This window comes from Pleurodeles waltl, chromosome 5 (genome assembly GCF_031143425.1).
Source record: "Pleurodeles waltl isolate 20211129_DDA chromosome 5, aPleWal1.hap1.20221129, whole genome shotgun sequence".
In the NCBI taxonomy this organism is placed as follows: Eukaryota; Metazoa; Chordata; class Amphibia; order Caudata; family Salamandridae; genus Pleurodeles; species Pleurodeles waltl.
This window is the reverse complement of record NC_090444.1, coordinates 349,935,691-349,955,039: the sequence shown is the minus strand read 5'-3', so window position 1 is coordinate 349,955,039 and position 19,349 is coordinate 349,935,691. Positions and strand designations below refer to the sequence as shown.

The 19,349-nt window shown below is 47.1% G+C and overlaps 1 protein-coding gene across 2 annotated transcripts in view; it reads right to left on the bottom strand.

The window, feature by feature from the left end:
* KIF16B (kinesin family member 16B) overlaps nucleotides 1–12,881 on the bottom strand; it is a 1,953,564-nt gene extending 1,940,683 nt beyond the window's left edge. For both annotated transcript variants that reach the window (XM_069234094.1, XM_069234093.1), the window contains exon 1: nucleotides 12,321–12,881. In XM_069234094.1, coding sequence (XP_069090195.1) covers nucleotides 12,321–12,367 — 47 coding nt within the window. In that variant the 5' untranslated portion in view covers nucleotides 12,368–12,881. The remainder of the gene's footprint in view (nucleotides 1–12,320) is intronic.
* Between the last annotated feature and the right edge of the window lie 6,468 nt (nucleotides 12,882–19,349).

Sequence of the window (19,349 nt, the reverse complement as noted above, 5' to 3'; positions counted from 1 at the left end):
GTCGTCGAAGCAGGGCAGTCCTCAGAGGATTCAGAGGTCGCTGGTCCCTTTGGAAGGCGTCGCTGGAGCAGAGTTCTTTGGAAGGCAGGAGACAGGCCGGTGAGTTTCTGGAGCCAAGGCAGTTGTTGTCTTCTGGTCTTCCTCTGCAGGGGTTTTCAGCTAGGCAGTCCTTCTTCTTGTTGTTGCAGGAATCTGATTTTCTAGGGTTCAGGGTAGCCCTTAAATACTAAATTTAAGGGCGTGTTTAGGTCTGGGGGGTTAGTAGCCAATGGCTACTAGCCCTGAGGGTGGGTACACCCTCTTTGTGCCTCCTCCCAAGGGGAGGGGGACACAATCCTAACCCTATTGGGGGAATCCTCCATCTGCAAGATGGAGGATTTCTAAAAGTTAGAGTCACCTCAGCTCAGGACACCTTAGGGGCTGTCCTGACTGGCCAGTGACTCCTCCTTGTTGCTTTCTTTGTTCCCTCCAGCCTTGCCGCCAAAAGTGGGGGCCGTGGCCGGAGGGGGCGGGCAACTCCACTAAGCTGGAGTGCCCTGCTGGGCTGTGACAAAGGGGTGAGCCTTTGAGGCTCACCTCCAGGTGTTACAGCTCCTGCCTGGGGGAGGTGTTAGCATCTCCACCCAGTGCAGGCTTTGTTACTGGCCTCAGAGTGACAAAGGCACTCTCCCCATGGGGCCAGCAACATGTCTCTAGTGTGGCAGCCTGCTGGAACTAGTCAGCCTACACAGACAGTCGGTTAAGTTTCAGGGGGCACCTCTAAGGTGCCCTCTGGGGTGTATTTTGCAATAAAATGTACACTGGCATCAGTGTGCATTTATTGTGCTGAGAAGTTTGATACCAAACTTCCCAGTTTTCAGTGTAGCCATTATGGTGCTGTGGAGTTCGTGTTTGACAGACTCCCAGACCATATACTCTTATGGCTACCCTGCACTTACAATGTCTAAGGTTTTGTTTAGACACTGTAGGGGTACCATGCTCATGCACTGGTACCCTCACCTATGGTATAGTGCACCCTGCCTTAGGGCTGTAAGGCCTGCTAGAGGGGTGTCTTACCTATACTGCATAGGCAGTGAGAGGCTGGCATGGCACCCTGAGGGGAGTGCCATGTCGACTTACTCGTTTTGTCCTCACTAGCACACACAAGCTGGCAAGCAGTGTGTCTGTGCTGAGTGAGAGGTCTCCAGGGTGGCATAAGACATGCTGCAGCCCTTAGAGACCTTCCTTGGCATCAGGGCCCTTGGTACTAGAAGTACCAGTTACAAGGGACTTATCTGGATGCCAGGGTCTGCCAATTGTGGATACAAAAGTACAGGTTAGGGAAAGAACACTGGTGCTGGGGCCTGGTTAGCAGGCCTCAGCACACTTTCAATTGTAAACATAGCATCAGCAAAGGCAAAAAGTCAGGGGGCAACCATGCCAAGGAGGCATTTCCTTACACAACCCCCCCCCCAAACGAAAGAGGATGAGACTAACCTTTCCCAAGAGAGTCTTCATTTTCTAAGTGGAAGAACCTGGAAAGGCCATCTGCATTGGCATGGGCAGTCCCAGGTCTGTGTTCCACTATAAAGTCCATTCCCTGTAGGGAGATGGACCACCTCAACAGTTTAGGATTTTCACCTTTCATTTGCATCAGCCATTTGAGAGGTCTGTGGTCAGTTTGAACTAGGAAGTGAGTCCCAAAGAGGTATGGTCTCAGCTTCTTCAGGGACCAAACCACAGCAAAGGCCTCCCTCTCAATGGCACTCCAACGCTGCTCCCTGGGGAGTAACCTCCTGCTAATGAAAGCAACAGGCTGGTCAAGGCCATCATCATTTGTTTGGGACAAAACTGCCCCTATCCCATGTTCAGAGGCATCTGTCTGCACAATGAACTGCTTAGAATAATCTGGAGCTTTTAGAACTGGTGCTGAGCACATTGCTTGTTTCAGGGTGTCAAAGGCCTGTTGGCATTCCACAGTCCAGTTCACTTTCTTGGGCATTTTCTTGGAGGTGAGTTCAGTGAGGGCTGTCACAATGGATCCATATCCCTTCACAAACCTCCTGTAATACCCAGTCAAGCCAAGGAATGCCCTGACTTGAGTCTGGGTTTTTGGAGCTACCCAGTCCAGAATAGTCTGGATCTTGGGTTGGAGTGGCTGAACTTGGCCTCCACCTACAAGGTGTCCCAAGTAAACCACAGTTCCCTGCCCTATCTGGCATTTGGATGCCTTGATAGAGAGGCCTGCAGATTGCAGAGCCTTCAAAACCTTCTTCAGGTGGACCAGGTGATCCTGCCAGGTGGAGCTAAAGACAGCAATATCATCAAGATAAGCTGTGCTAAAGGACTCCAAGCCAGCAAGGACTTGATTCACCAACCTTTGAAAGGTGGCAGGGGCATTATTTAAACCAAAGGGCATAACAGTAAACTGATAATGCCCATCAGGTGTGGAGAATGCTGTTTTCTCTTTTGCTCCAGGTGCCATTTTTATTTGCCAGTACCCTGCTGTCAAGTCAAAGGTACTTAAGAATTTGGCAGCACCTAATTTATCTATGAGATCATCAGCTCTAGGAATTGGATGAGCATCTGTCTTGGTGACAGAATTGAGCCCTCTGTAGTCCACACAAAACCTCATCTCTTTCTTTCCATCTTTGGTGTGAGGTTTGGGGACTAAGACCACTGGGCTAGCCCAGGGGCTGTCAGAGCGCTCAATTACTCCCAATTCCAGCATCTTGTGGACTTCCACCTTGATGCTTTCCTTAACATGGTCAGACTGTCTAAAGATTTTGTTTTTGACAGGCATGCTGTCTCCTGTGTCCACGTCATGGGTACACAGGTGTGTCTGACCAGGGGTTAAGGAGAAGAGTTCAGGAAACTGTTGTAGGACTCTCCTACAATCAGCTTGCTGTTGGCCAGAGAGGGTGTCTGAGTAGATCACTCCATCTACTGTGCCATCTTTTGGGTCTGACGACAGAAGATCAGGGAGAGGTTCACTCTCTGCCTCCTGATCCTCATCTGTTACCATCAACAGATTCACATCAGCCCTGTCATGGAAGAGCTTAAGGCGGTTCACATGGATCACCCTCTTGGGGCTCCTGCTTGTGCCCAGGTCCACCAGGTAGGTGACCTGACTCTTCCTTTCTAGCACTGGGTAAGGGCCACTCCATTTGTCCTGGAGTGCCCTGGGAGCCACAGGCTCCAGAACCCAGACTTTCTGCCCTGGTTGGAACTCAACCAGTGCAGCCTTTTGGTCATACCAAAACTTCTGGAGCTGTTGGCTGGCCTCAAGGTTTTTGGTTGCCTTTTCCATGTACTCTGCCATTCTAGAGCGAAGGCCAAGTACATAGTCCACTATGTCTTGTTTAGGCTCATGAAGAGGTCTCTCCCAGCCTTCTTTAACAAGAGCAAGTGGTCCCCTTACAGGGTGGCCAAACAGAAGTTCAAAGGGTGAGAATCCTACTCCCTTCTGTGGCACCTCTCTGTAAGCAAAAAGCAGGCATGGCAAGAGGACATCCCATCTCCTTTTGAGTTTTTCTGGGAGCCCCATGATCATGCCTTTTAATGTCTTGTTGAATCTCTCAACTAAGCCATTAGTTTGTGGATGGTATGGTGTAGTGAATTTGTAAGTCACTCCACACTCATTCCACATGTGTTTTAGGTATGCTGACATGAAGTTGGTACCTCTGTCAGACACCACCTCCTTAGGGAAACCCACTCTGGTAAAGATACCAATGAGGGCCTTGGCTACTGCAGGGGCAGTAGTCGACCTAAGGGGAATAGCTTCAGGATACCTAGTAGCATGATCCACTACTACTAGGATGTACATATTTCCTGAGGCTGTGGGAGGTTCCAGTGGACCAACTATGTCCACACCCACTCTTTCAAAGGGGACCCCCACCACTGGAAGTGGAATGAGGGGGGCCTTTGGGTGCCCACCTGTCTTACCACTGGATTGACAGGTGGGGCAGGAGAGGCAAAACTCCTTAACCTTCTGGGACATATTGGGCCAGTAGAAGTGGTTGACTAACCTCTCCCACGTCTTGGTTTGTCCCAAATGCCCAGCAAGGGGAATATCATGGGCTAAGGTCAGAATAAACTCTCTGAACGACTGAGGCACTACCACTCTCCTAGTGGCACCAGGTTTGGGGTCTCTGGCCTCAGTGTACAGGAGTCCATCTTCCCAATAGACCCTATGTGTTCCATTTTTCTTGCCCTTGGACTCTTCAGCAGCTTGCTGCCTAAGGCCTTCAAGAGAGGGACAGGTTTCTTGTCCCTTACACAGCTCCTCCCTTGAGGGTCCCCCTGGGCCTAAGAGCTCAACCTGATAAGGTTCAAGCTCCAAAGGCTCAGTTCCCTCAGAGGGCAGAACTTCTTCCTGAGAAGAGAGGTTCCCTTTTTCTGACTGTGTTGCAGTTGGTTTCCCAACTGACTTTCCTTTTCTCTTGGTAGGCTGGGCCATTTTTCCAGACTCCAGCTCTACTTTTTCACCCTGTGCCTTGCATTGTGCTCTTGTTTTTACACACACCAGTTCAGGGATACCCAGCATGGCTGCATGGGTTTTTAGCTCTACCTCAGCCCATGCTGAGGACTCCAGGTCATTTCCAAGCAGACAGTCTACTGGGATGTTTGAGGAGACCACCACCTGTTTCAGGCCATTGACCCCTCCCCATTCTAAAGTTACCATTGCCATGGGATGTGCTTTAGTTTGATTGTCAGCATTGGTGACTGTATAAGTTTTTCCAGTCAGGTATTGGCCAGGGGAAACCAGTTTTTCTGTCACCATGGTGACACTGGCACCTGTATCCCTCAGGCCCTCTACACTTGTCCCATTAATAAAGAGCTGCTGCCTGTATTTTTGCATGTTAGGGGGCCAGGCAGCTAGTGTGGCTAAATCCACCCCACCCTCAGAGACTAGAGTAGCTTCAGTGTGGACCCTGATTTGCTCTGGGCACACTGTTGATCCCACTTGGAGACTAGCCATTCCAGTGTTACCTGGATTGGAGTTTGGAGTGGAACTTTTCTTGGGACAGGCCTTGTCTCCAGTTTGGTGTCCAGACTGACTACAGTTTCGACACCAGGCCTTTTTGGGATCAAAGTTTTTACCCTTGTACCCAGGATTGTTTTGTGAAGAGGCTCTGGGCCCACCCTCCTGTGCAGGTTTTTGGGGGCCTTTAGAAGACTCTTGACTATTTTTATTTTTGGCTGTCTCACCACCTTTCCCCTGGGGAGGTTTTGTGACCCCTTTCTTTTGGTCATCCCCTGTGGAAGTTTTGGACACCCTTGTCTTGACCCAATGGTCCGCCTTCTTTCCCAATTCTTGGGGAGAAATTGGTCCTAGGTCTACCAGATGCTGATGCAGTTTATCATTGAAACAATTACTTAACAGGTGTTCTTTCACAAATAAATTGTACAGCCCATCATAATTACTTACACCACTGCCTTGAATCCAACCATCTAGTGTTTTTACTGAGTAGTCTACAAAGTCAACCCAGGTCTGGCTCGAGGATTTTTGAGCCCCCCTGAATCTAATCCTATACTCCTCAGTGGAGAATCCAAAGCCCTCAATCAGGGTACCCTTCATGAGGTCATAGGATTCTGCATCTTTTCCAGAGAGTGTGAGGAGTCTATCCCTACACTTTCCTGTGAACATTTCCCAAAGGAGAGCACCCCAGTGAGATCTGTTCACTTTTCTGGTTACACAAGCCCTCTCAAAAGCTGTGAACCATTTGGTGATGTCATCACCATCTTCATATTTAGTTACAATCCCTTTAGGGATTTTCAACATGTCAGGAGAATCTCTGACCCTATTTATGTTGCTGCCACCATTGATGGGTCCTAGGCCCATCTCTTGTCTTTCCCTCTCTATGGCTAGGATCTGTCTTTCCAAAGCCAATCTTTTGGCCATCCTGGCTAACTGGATGTCCTCTTCACTGGAGTTATCCTCAGTGATTTCAGAGGTGTTGGTCTCTCCTGTGAGGGAACCAGCATCTCTGACTATTATTTTTGGAGTCAGGGTTTGAGAGACCCTGTTCTCCCTAGATAGGACTGGTAGGGGGGAATTCTCCTCCAAGTCACTATCCTCTTCCTCTGAGTTGCCACCCTCAGAGGGGTTGGCCTTTTCAAACTCTGCCAAAAGCTCCTGGAGCTGTATTTTGGTAGGTTTGGGGCTCATTGTTATTTTCTTTATTTTACAGAGTGACCTTAGCTCCCTCATCTTAAGATGGAGGTAAGGTGTGGTGTCGAGTTCCACCACAGTCACATCTGTGCTAGACATTTTGCTTCTAAAAGTTGGAATACTTTTTAAGAATCTACAACTGGTTCTAGAATCTAATTCAAACTTTTACAAACTTTTAAACTCTAAAAGAAATGCTATACAGGATCTAACACAAGGCCCTAGCAGGTCTTTTAAGAATTTAGAAAACTTTTCAAATTGCAAAAATCAATTTCTAATGACAATTTTGGAATTTGTCGTGTGATCAGGTATTGGCTGAGTAGTCCAGCAAATGCAAAGTCTTGTACCCCACCGCTGATCCACCAATGTAGGAAGTTGGCTCTGTATGTGCTATTTCAAAGTAAGGAATAGCATGCACAGAGTCCAAGGGTTCCCCTTAGAGGTAGAATAGTGGTAAAAAGAGATAATACTAATGCTCTATTTTGTGGTAGTGTGGTCGAGCAGTAGGCTTATCCAAGGAGTAGTGTTAAGCATTTGTTGTACATACACATAGACAATAAATGAGGTACACACACTCAGAGACAAATCCAGTCAATAGGTTTTGTATATAAAAATATATTTTCTTAGTTTATTTTAAGAACCACAGGTTCAAATTTGACATGTAATATCTTGTTTGAAAGGTATTGCAGGTAAGTACATTAGGAACTTTGAATCATTTCAATTGCATGTATACTTTTCAAGTTATTGACAAATAGTTACTTTAAAAGTGGACACTTAGTGCAATTTTCACAGTTCTTGGGGGAGGTAAGTTTTTGTTAGTTTTACCAGGTAAGTAAGACACTTACAGGGTTCAGTTCTTGGTCCAAGGTAGCCCACCGTTGGGGGTTCAGAGCAACCCCAAAGTTACCACACCAGCAGCTCAGGGCCGGTCAGGTGCAGAGTTCAAAGTGGTGCCCAAAACGCATAGGCTAGAATGGAGAGAAGGGGGTGCCCCGGTTCCGGTCTGCTTGCAGGTAAGTACCCGCGTCTTCGGAGGGCAGACCAGGGGGGTTTTGTAGGGCACCGGGGGGGACAAGCCCACATAGAAATTTCACCCTCAGCAGCGCGGGGGCGGCCGGGTGCAGTGTAGAAACAAGCGTCGGGTTTTCAATGTTAGTCTATGAGAGATCAACGGATCTCTTCAGCGCTGCAGGCAGGCAAGGGGGGGCTTCCTCGGGGAAACCTCCACTTGGGCAAGGGAGAGGGACTCCTGGGGGTCACTTCTGCAGTGAAAGTCCGGTCCTTCAGGTCCTGGGGGCTGCGGGTGCAGGGTCTTTTCCAGGCGTCGGGACTTAGGTTTCAGAGAGTCGCGGTCAGGGGAAGCCTCGGGATTCCCTCTGCAGGCGGCGCTGTGGCGGCTCAGGGGGGACAGGTTTTGGTACTCACCGTCGTAGAGTAGTCCGGGGGTCCTCCCTGAGGTGTTGGTTCTCCACCAGCCGAGTCGGGGTCGCCGGGTGCAGTGTTGCAAGTCTCACGCTTCTTGCGGGGAGTTGCAGGGTTCTTTAAATCTGCTTCTTGAAACAAAGTTGCAGTCTTTTTGGAGCAGGTCCGCTGTCCTCGGGAGTTTCTTGTCGTCGTCGAAGCAGGGCAGTCCTCAGAGGATTCAGAGGTCGCTGGTCCCTTTGGAAGGCGTCGCTGGAGCAGAGTTCTTTGGAAGGCAGGAGACAGGCCGGTGAGTTTCTGGAGCCAAGGCAGTTGTTGTCTTCTGGTCTTCCTCTGCAGGGGTTTTCAGCTAGGCAGTCCTTCTTCTTGTTGTTGCAGGAATCTGATTTTCTAGGGTTCAGGGTAGCCCTTAAATACTAAATTTAAGGGCGTGTTTAGGTCTGGGGGGTTAGTAGCCAATGGCTACTAGCCCTGAGGGTGGGTACACCCTCTTTGTGCCTCCTCCCAAGGGGAGGGGGACACAATCCTAACCCTATTGGGGGAATCCTCCATCTGCAAGATGGAGGATTTCTAAAAGTTAGAGTCACCTCAGCTCAGGACACCTTAGGGGCTGTCCTGACTGGCCAGTGACTCCTCCTTGTTGCTTTCTTTGTTCCCTCCAGCCTTGCCGCCAAAAGTGGGGGCCGTGGCCGGAGGGGGCGGGCAACTCCACTAAGCTGGAGTGCCCTGCTGGGCTGTGACAAAGGGGTGAGCCTTTGAGGCTCACCGCCAGGTGTTACAGCTCCTGCCTGGGGGAGGTGTTAGCATCTCCACCCAGTGCAGGCTTTGTTACTGGCCTCAGAGTGACAAAGGCACTCTCCCCATGGGGCCAGCAACATGTCTCTAGTGTGGCAGCCTGCTGGAACTAGTCAGCCTACACAGACAGTCGGTTAAGTTTCAGGGGGCACCTCTAAGGTGCCCTCTGGGGTGTATTTTGCAATAAAATGTACACTGGCATCAGTGTGCATTTATTGTGCTGAGAAGTTTGATACCAAACTTCCCAGTTTTCAGTGTAGCCATTATGGTGCTGTGGAGTTCGTGTTTGACAGACTCCCAGACCATATACTCTTATGGCTACCCTGCACTTACAATGTCTAAGGTTTTGTTTAGACACTGTAGGGGTACCATGCTCATGCACTGGTACCCTCACCTATGGTATAGTGCACCCTGCCTTAGGGCTGTAAGGCCTGCTAGAGGGGTGTCTTACCTATACTGCATAGGCAGTGAGAGGCTGGCATGGCACCCTGAGGGGAGTGCCATGTCGACTTACTCGTTTTGTCCTCACTAGCACACACAAGCTGGCAAGCAGTGTGTCTGTGCTGAGTGAGAGGTCTCCAGGGTGGCATAAGACATGCTGCAGCCCTTAGAGACCTTCCTTGGCATCAGGGCCCTTGGTACTAGAAGTACCAGTTACAAGGGACTTATCTGGATGCCAGGGTCTGCCAATTGTGGATACAAAAGTACAGGTTAGGGAAAGAACACTGGTGCTGGGGCCTGGTTAGCAGGCCTCAGCACACTTTCAATTGTAAACATAGCATCAGCAAAGGCAAAAAGTCAGGGGGCAACCATGCCAAGGAGGCATTTCCTTACAGTGGCCTAGTCAGAAAGGATGTTTTGGACCCCTCCTTACCACCACACTGACGGGAGGCAACCCCTGAAGGAGAACACTTACACTGGAACCGTGAGCAGATAGGCTGGGAATTGGGGTGTTGTTTCTGAAAGTGATCCACCCATCTCCTACCACCATCCCAGACTTTAGGCTTCTGACGGAAAGGTTGAACATGTTTGTGACTTTTGAAGGACTTCCTGAGGACCTCCTCCAGTTCATCCACAAAGAGCTTAGAACCCCTAAAGGGCATGCGCAACAAACAATTCTTCTGAAACTAATCAACCCTCCAGCCTCTGAGATGAAGATGACATCTAGCAGAAACAGAACAGAAATACTTCTAACCAGCAGTGGCCACTGCGGAAGCCCGAAGGAGAGTCAAAGGAAATATATCGGAGAGAAATGTTACTTGAACCTCCATACTGGACAGCAAATCAGAGAAGTCTTCACCATGAATAGCAGAGGAGAGTGACTGAAAATCATTGACCAGGGGCTGGGAAGTATAGACCCCATAAATTTCAGAACGTAAGGAGAGACTGAGTCCAGCGTGAGATCTTTTGAGAGCAGCCTCGACCTTATCAATGGGATCAGTCAAATTAACCTTTTCCAAAAGTAAGGAAGGTCCCCCATAAGGTTAGAAATCAAAGGATCCAGAGTGAGAACTTGAAGAACGGAAGTCTCCCCTTGAGACAAAGGATAAAGGTGGCCCATAAAGCAAGGAACAGAGACTATCAGGATCCCTCCATTCACACTTCAGCAAGGACTGAACAGCAGGGACAACAGGAAACTTGGGAATGGAAGGACACTGGAACTGATGGAACCACTCCCCACTAGAGCAAGATTGGTCAAATCCACGGGGAGCTGGAGACTGTACGACAATTAAGAGACAATCGGTTCCAAATCCTCCTTCAGAATATGTTTCCCTTTAGCAGAGACACCAGCCTGGAACCCACAGATCATCCTCATCATAATCAGGAGACAACCAGGAGGACACTGAAGACGGAGAAGAAACAGATCAGGCAGAACTAGAAGAATATGCAGGAGAAACACGGAAGGACTTCCCCTGCTGCAAATTATAAGCATCCAAGAGCTGACGAACCATGTCCTGGGCGCCAGAAACTGGGAGCTGGAGACGGCAAACACCACCATCACGCACCCCTTTATGGGGCAAGTCAGGAGAAAGATGGTGACTCTTCCTAGCCTGTTTCTCCATGTCATGAGTATTTGGAACAGAAGAAAAAAAACACAGAATGAACTGGAACAAAAGGCAACCAAGGACCCCCGGATGGCCACCAAAAATGCCCGGGAAAAAAATAAGGACCCCCGGACAGTCAAAAAAGATATCAAGTGGGCGGAAAAAAAGGGCAATGGGCAGGAAGGCTGTAACCAGCCACCTCTCCAGGACCAAGCCACAAGGTAAGGCAGGCCCAAGAGCTAGCATCACAGGGCTAAACCACAACTGAATGAACCCAGCCAGCCTAAAGTAACTGCAAGCTGCCATAAAAGAAAGCGTAAGGGCCATACCCAGGCAAGCAACCAACAGGTCCCAGGATAAAGTGCGGCCCGCTGCCATGTCCAGGAGCCCACACAGATATGCACAGTCCTCTGTGCAACAACTTGCAACCAAAACAGGGCACCTGCCGGACGAGAGCTACGTATCCATCATGGCCTGACCGGTGCACCCACTGCTGTGTCGGAAAGAAGCCCATGCCCTCGCATACCAGAGGACAGGGCAATGGCACCCCAGGAGACGCTGTGCAAACGCCTCCCCCCCACCTCCTAAAGGTCAGGGAAAGCAAGGCACCCCGCAGCTCAACAGAGGGGAGGCTCCCATGCAGACAACAAGAAAGCACCCAGGCCAAAGCAACTGGGGAGCGCTACAGCATGCTAGACATACAGCGACCAGCAAAGCAACTGATTGCAATAAAGAGCTACCTGCAACGCCACAGCAACCGCGAACACAACAATACAGAAAGCAGCACCCATGCAGCCACCCTTACTGACAAAAGGAAGAGGAACGCCTAATGGCATCCAGGCAGCCCTACACAGCCTGATGGAAGGCATTGAGGACACACAAAAAAAGAACAGGTAGTTCTGGGGGAGGGAAGGGGAAGGACCATGTGCACCTTGTTCTTCTTCCCTTTCATAGAAAGAGAACAAGTAGCTTTCTAGAGGTGACGTGAGGAGTGAATGGGCACATCTACTCCATTTGTATGGAGTAGAACGAGGAAGGAAGATCAGGAGGTAATATGCATTTAGAACATGACCTCTCCCCGTAACAGGGGGATTAGGGAAAACCATCCAGTACTGCGCAAAAATGTTGGTGGTCCACCAAATTTTCCATGTATTAAAAGTCAAACAAATGCATCCCTCTATATAATATGTCATAAACCAATGTGAAGAATGTATTTGGAAAACAGTTAACCCAACCAAATAGGCAAAAACACAACCACGTGAGTGAGATTCCTGGCACAAGTGTATGAGTGGGTGGAGTCTGTGGTGATCTCAGTGACCAAGTATAACCAGGTTTTGAAGTCATGCTGGTGTACGGCTAAAGCTAGCACATAAGTATGAATGAATCTATGTTGGAGATTTGAGGGTGGTGCAGATACTAAAATGGTGCTTCGGTTTGCGCAAATGTTTAGGTAGCACTCGTAAAAGGGCCCTGTCACCAATGTTTTCAGTACGAAACTATGAAGTAAGCGTTTAGGCAGATATGTTTGTAGCTGTTACATGTTTATTCTTTGTGCAGGTGTAGGAGTCCTCCAGACACGTGTATGATTGCCTGTCGCTGTAGTAAGGGTCGTAGCACAAGAGTTATGTAGTAGTCACAGCTTTAAGGCTCCTAGCACTAATGCTCTTTGGCTATCATTCGCGTGTGGATCCGAGCACCCTTGCTATTCGACTACCATTCTTACAGGGGACCTTACACAGGTGTGTGGGATGACAGAGTTGTCTGTCGCTGGTGATGTGGTAGATGCTCACTATGCAGGTTGCAGAGGTAGGTTCAGCAAGGTCCAATTACTGGTACACATAGGTCAGACCACCCCAGACGTTGTTGCTGGGGTGTTTCTATTGGCAGCCAGCGGTGGTGACTCTTACCTGCGGTTCATGGGCCGCACCCGCACTGCCACCTTCACCGATGCCATGGCTGCTCATCCCGGGTGACCGCCGCCAGTTGCTGTTTACCTGCTGCTGCCTCAACAGACTCCTCCTGTAGCCGCCAGGAAGCCCCGAGTCCCGACACTTCCTCTCGGCTCCTCCCCCGGTGCCCAGGAGGAGTTGCTTCCACTGAACTGCAGGGCACGCCGATTACAACCGGTTAGGGAAAGGCCCAAGACCCGCCCCTTAATTTTTGCTTCGCACTGCAGTGGCTCAGTTTTTTTTTTCTATGCAATCCACGCCTCTTGAATATATCACTCCTCCTATTTCCGTAATCCCAGTGAATTTCACATACATTCTACACACGATAGTCCGCTGAGGGCCGTACCCCTTTGCCTACTACACCGCTCATTAGTTTCGGGTCTCCGCCTCCTTCCAGGGTACGGCGCACCCGAACCGCCATGTGCCCGCCTGTCAGCGGCAGGAGGACGGAGCCCAGCTGAGGACAAAGTACCGGAGTGCAGGAAGTGGAGTGTGGATGCTCCCAGTCAGAGGAGAGGCAGTGCCAGTGCCAGTGTTGCAGTCGACACCACAGAAAAAAAGTCTGCAGGGCTGCTATGAGCTGCTGAAAAGAACTCATCAGTCAGAGGAGCCTCTGAAAGAAATACGTGTTCCGTAACCCATGGTAGTTGAAGGGCTCTGTGCAATAACGCTTTAAGTTTTTAATGTGTTATTAACGGTTTCTGATTCAAAAAAATGTTCAGTGCACTGTACACACCGAGTAGTAAAATAATTAAGTTTCGTTCATCCAAAGCGACTCGTAGTTATGTAGTAAGCTTCATGTATTTGGAGTGTTTAACGTCTTAAATCTCATTTTTAGTTTAAATATGACCATTTCCGTTCTGTGACGCATCAAATAATTAGTTTAGCCAAAGGACCATCAATGGAAACTTTTTGGAATTCATTTTAATGTCAGAGAAACTTCGTCAAAACTTTGGGAGGTTAAAAGAGAGATCGACATATGTTTGTGATATAAACCTTACCTGTTCAATCTCGACGTGAAGCCACTGGCAGTTGTCTCCCGTTCCTTTGGTCTAAATGTTTACTCTTATGTCAAAGCCTCCCAGATTCTTCAATTGCCATCTCCTTCCCATAAGGACTGTCTTCGGGAAAGACGGTGCATTCTAATAACTACTGATACCGTGTGTGAAAAAGGCAACTTTAATGAGACAGGGCGCTTTACATTATTGTTAACAAACTTCGGCAAAGGCCATACCATCTAAATTTGACCATCTCATAGTGTTAGCATGTCTGACCTTAATAAGTAACCTTAAAAGGGGACGCAAGTAGGGCAATGAACCTTTTGACTCGCAATTAAGATGTTCTTACCATAGCTCCAGTACATAATCAATACACAATAATCAATAATCATTACCAATCAATAATCGCTGGAGTCAGTAATTGTCACGCACCATGACCTTCTAGTCATGAACAACCACACCTTTTAGTGAAAGTTAGAGTATTTATTTCCCTAGTCTCCCTATCCCTGCGAGTCCCTCTTGACGTCAGAGGGCGACAGAGTCATACAGCTACTGCCTGCATGTGTGGGTCTCCCCCATCTATCAGTGTCCCCGCCTCCCCGAACACGATGTTACGCAATGCAAGGAGAGTTACATCAATAGTCTTTCAAGCAGTATGATAACATGCATTTGTATGTACGGTAATATTAGATTAATCATTCCTGTGTTCGTTTGAGTAACTGTTTCCTTTCCACAGTGGAAGGGAAAATTATATTATTGAATAATATAATAATTCTCTTAAAAACACAGGTTATATGCGATTTTCCACAGTGAAAGGAAATTGTTGATTATCATGAATCCCTGAGTGTAAAGTATTATTTGTATTTGTTAATAATAACTATATGATATATAATAAGATTTATAATCACATATAATATATGACATTCATATGTAACATATTAATATGATGCATATAATGATTCATAATGATATAATAAAATTTAATGATTAGGAAAAATAAATTGTATGTAATAGAGGCAAATAACCCCAAGACTGGATCCGGAAAGTTTTCTTCAGCAGTAACTCTGTGCGTTTAGAGGACATCGTGCAACTCCGTAGATATGATGTTGACTCAGTCAATATAGTCCCTCCCCTGATGCGCTGAAATCATCTTTTCTGCACAGCTACGTGGACCTGGAGAAGGAGTTCATCTGGACATTTTTGGCCTTCATTTTTTTCACAGTATTTTTTCATGACATTGGAACAGTGTATATGCCTACTGGCTTTAAGTCCTGTGTGTCATGTGCTCGGCAGATGTCACGGACCCCCACTCTGCATGTGGTGCCTTGGCACCCACTACAACGCTAATGAGTGGAAAACCTGTCGACAAATGAAGCCTAAGACGTGAGGGGAGTGAATGAAGCTCCTGGTGAAACTTATTCTGTTCTGTGGTGTATGAATGCGATGGGTCCTTGTCTGGTGGCAGTAAATTGTTGTGAGTGCAGTAATTTGTTGGATTTCTGTGTGGGAAAGTCCAGGAATCTGCATGCAGCCACAATTATCCTACCACCTAGCGTTCCTCTAAGGCTCCAGAGAAGAACGTTTCCTCACCTGTTTGGGTGTGCAAGTGACCATGACCGGGGAGGGCCCAAAATGTAATGTTGAGAGATCAAAATTACCTATCACAAAACCAGCTGGTTTTGTAAGATGTTCACCTGTGTCTTTGGTCCTGATCTCTGTCGCCAAATAGGGGAAGCTACCAAACCCAGAAATTCCCGAAAAATAGACACCCGGGCAGTTCACGGAGATGTGGCGTCTGTGGATCCCACAAACTTAGCTTACCCACAATACCCCGCAAAGGTGGAACGTTCATTAGAAACACTATTTTTCCTTTGTTCTCCTTTATGTAAACTACAAGAATGTGCAGGGATCCACAAAAACCCTACCGCCCTTTCTTTTTCATCTTGTCCTGATAAAAATACAGCCCCTCTTGTTTGCCTGTGTCTAGTCTCTGCATTACCAATGGCTCACTCCAGGTTCAACAGCAGCCCCAATGCAAGGACTACCATTGACCCTTGTGTGATCCATTCCTGTCAAGGGCACTAAGCCCAGGCACACATGTGGGATAGCGTTTTTATCGGTGCAACTTGGGGAACGCTAGAAGGTAAGATGTATGGATCCATGCATATTTCTGTAGTTTTATTCACAGTAATTGCAAGGAATAAGTGCTTTTATTCAATGTTATACCTTTGCATGGTATTCTGTGTTGAAATACTTTGTAGAAATCATGCAAGCCACACCTCTGTGCACTCCCCTGGGTGTCTATTCTTTAGAACTGACTGGGTTTTGTAGGTGTTCGTAAAGGCTTCCAGATCCCAGGCTTAATTAGTACACTCACCTCAGTTATCCTTATCGCTACATCACCTTTTGTGGCCTTCCCCTTTGCAAGCACTTGCCTACCGACACAAGCGAGGTACCATTGACTTCGGGGAATGTTGGGTGGAAGGAAGTTTGTGGCTTCCCTCAGATTTCAGAACTTTGCATCACTGAAATGTGATAAAAATATGTTTTTCAGACAAATTTTGAGGTTTGCAAAGGATTCTACACTTCAATATATTCCATTCTACTATATTCCCCTCTCTTATCCACTCTAACCTGCACTATGCTCCTGCCATATGACAGTCTGTTTACGTCACTTGATGCTTGTTGTTGGTTGTGTCTTGGCTTGTGTTTGTGTTTCTTTCTCACACTTCACCTTTTAGTCTGCAAATTTTTATTCTCCTGCTGCTACTGCATTGACTTAATAGTGTTGTATTCAAGTCCTTTTGTGGTCGAGCATAGCAGTGTGGAATTGCTGCTTTTCTGAAGTGTTGTCATCTATTTGGGCTTTTAGCCATGCCCATCACTATTGCTCGGTCATAGTTCTTTGTTATCAATGGTAAATGCTTTACGATTGTCCCTCCTTGTGGCGGTTTGGTTACCGCCTTGGACATCGACCTTGTATTACTTTTCATTTCCGACTTTATTGCAAGAAAAGTACGGTTAGGAGTTTACAATGCTAATAACTCTAACTCGAGCACATTTGAGACCAATTGCATTGGAAATGCTTCATCGTACATGGCGTAATCCTTTATTTCTATGGCTGCAATATCAATATTTTCGATTTTGTCATAATTCCTTCCTTATTTATGATCTGCGTGTTTCAGGATGGCTGTTCTCCACTAAATGCAACTCCAAGCCATACAGTGCCACTCCACTGTACTGAATGCAACACTATTCCACCACAAAATATCACTCCATTCTATGCCAGTACACTCTAAGCTACACAATGTCACTCCCTGCAAAACCACGCCACACAATGGTACACCTCTCCATACCAATCCACACAATACCAACTCTACCAGCACCAAGCCACTACACTCTACACCACCAGTCTTCAATTTTTTTAATGTAAGATCACTCCCTCCCCCAGTGGGGGAATAATAATTGTGTCCCCCCCCTGATGTTTCACAAATATTCACTTTCATTGGCTTTTTTTAAATCTATCTCAACTGTTTTTGACATTGCAGATAACTTCTGTTAATGTTTTAAAACATGCATTCAAACACATGATGCCAATCATACTATTCTGGTTTGACAGACATAACAAATGTGTAAAAGTATCCACAGTATGATTATTAGAAGTGGGGGTGGGCTCGGGCTTTTGAAGAGTATTTGTAGTCCCTTCCCTTTTGGTACGCACTCCAAAGTTTGGATATAAATGACAAAACTTGTTAGTTTTGCTGCTGGTTATTTTTGTCAGCTTAGCCCCTTAGCTGCTGGGCCTTTCCCCCCCCAGTGCTGAGCCCTTTTTTGGCTATTTGGGGTAGTTCGCGCTTAGGGCTTCATAACTTTTTGTCCACATAAGCTAACCACGCCAAATTTGCGTCCTTTTTTTCCAACATCCTAGGGATTCTAATGGTACCCAGAGTTGGTGGTTTCCCCTGGAGGAGACCAAGAAAATAGCCAAAATACAGTGAAAATTTTGTTTTTTCCAAAAAAATGGGAAAAAAGGGCTGCCGAAGAAGGCTTGTGGTTTTTTCCCTGAAAATGCCATCAACCAAGGGTTTCTGGTGCTGAAATCACTATCTTCCCACCTTTCAGGAACGGGCAGACTTGAATCAGAAAACCGAATTTTTCAACACAAATTTGGCATTTTACTGGGACATACCCCATTTCTACTATATTTGGTGCTTTCAGCCTCCTTCCAGTTAGTGACAGGAATGGGTGTGAAACCAATGCTGGATCCCGGAATGCTAAACATTTCTGAAAACTAGACAAAATTCTGAATTCAGCAAGGGGTCATTTGTGTAGATCCTACAAGGTTTTCCTACAGAAAATAACAGCTGAAATAAAAAAATATTGAAATTGAGCTGAAAACAACAGCCATTTTTCTTTATGTTTTACTCTGTAACTTTTTCCTGCGATGTCAGATTTCTGAAAGCAATATACCGTTTTGTCTGCTGGACTCTTCTGGTTGCGGGGATATAAAGGGCTTGTAGGTTCATCAAGAACCCTAGGTACCCAGAGCCAATAAATAAGCTGCACCCTGCAGTTGGTTTTCATTCTATACTGGGTATACAGCAATTCATTTGCTGAAATATGAAGAGTGAAAAAGAGGTATCAAGAAAACCTTTGCATTTCCAAAATGGGATCAAGATAAGGTTTTGAGGAGCAGTGGTTATTTGCACATCGCTGAATTCCAAGGTGCCCATACTAGCATGTGAATTGCAGGGCATTTCTCAAATAGACGTCTTTTTTACACACTCTCTTATATTTGGAAGGAAAAAATGTAGAGAAAGATAAGGGGCAATAACACTTGTTTTGCTATTCTGTGTTCCCCCAAGTCTCCCGATAAAAATGATACCTCACTTGTGTGGGTAGGCCTAGTGCCCGCGACAGGAAATGCCCCAAAACACAACATGGACACATCCTATTTTTTTTATAGAAAACACAGCTGTTTTTTCCAAAGTGCCTACCTGTAGATTTTGGCCTCTAGCTCAGCCGGCACATAGGGAAACCTACCAAACCTGTGCATTTCTGAAAACTAGAGACCTAGGGGAATCCAAGGAGGGGTGACTTGCGGGGCTCGGACCAGGTTCTGTTACCCAGAATCCTTTGCAAACCTCAAAAAGTGGCTAAAAAAACAAGTTTTCCTCACATTTCGGTGACAGAAAGTTCTGGAATCTGAGAGGAGCCACACATTTCTTTCCACCTGGCGTTCCCCCAAGTCTCTCGATAAAAATGATACCTCACTTGTGTGGGTAGGCCTAGCGCCCGCGACAGGAAACGCCCCAAAGCGCAACGTGGACACATCAAAATTTTTGGAAGAAAACAGAGGTGTTTTTTGAGAAGTGCCTACCTGTAGATTTTGGCCTCTAGCTCAGCCGGCACCTAGGGAAACCTACCAAACCTGTGCATTTCTGAAAACTAGAGACCTAGGGCAATCCAAGGAGGGGTGACTCGCGGGGCTCGGACCAGGTTCTGTTACCCAGAATCCTTTGCAAACCTCAAAAAGTGGCTAAAAAAACAAGTTTTCCTCCCATTTCGGTGACAGAAAGTTCTGGAATCTGAGAGGAGCCACAAATTTCCTTCCACCCGGCGTTCCCCCAAGTCTCCCGATAAAAATGATACCTCACTTGTGTGGGTAGGCCTACCGCCCGCGACAGGAAACGCCCCAAAGCGCAACGTGGACACATCAAAATTTTTGGAAGAAAACAGAGGTGTTTTTTGAGAAGTGCCTACCTGTAGATTTTGGCCTCTAGCTCAGCCGGCACCTAGGGAAACCTACCAAACCTGTGCATTTCTGAAAACTAGAGACCTAGGGCAATCCAAGGAGGGGTGACTCGCGGGGCTCGGACCAGGTTCTGTTACCCAGAATCCTTTGCAAACCTCAAAAAGTGGCTAAAAAAACAAGTTTTCCTCACATTTCGGTGACAGAAAGTTCTGGAATCTGAGAGGAGCCACAAAT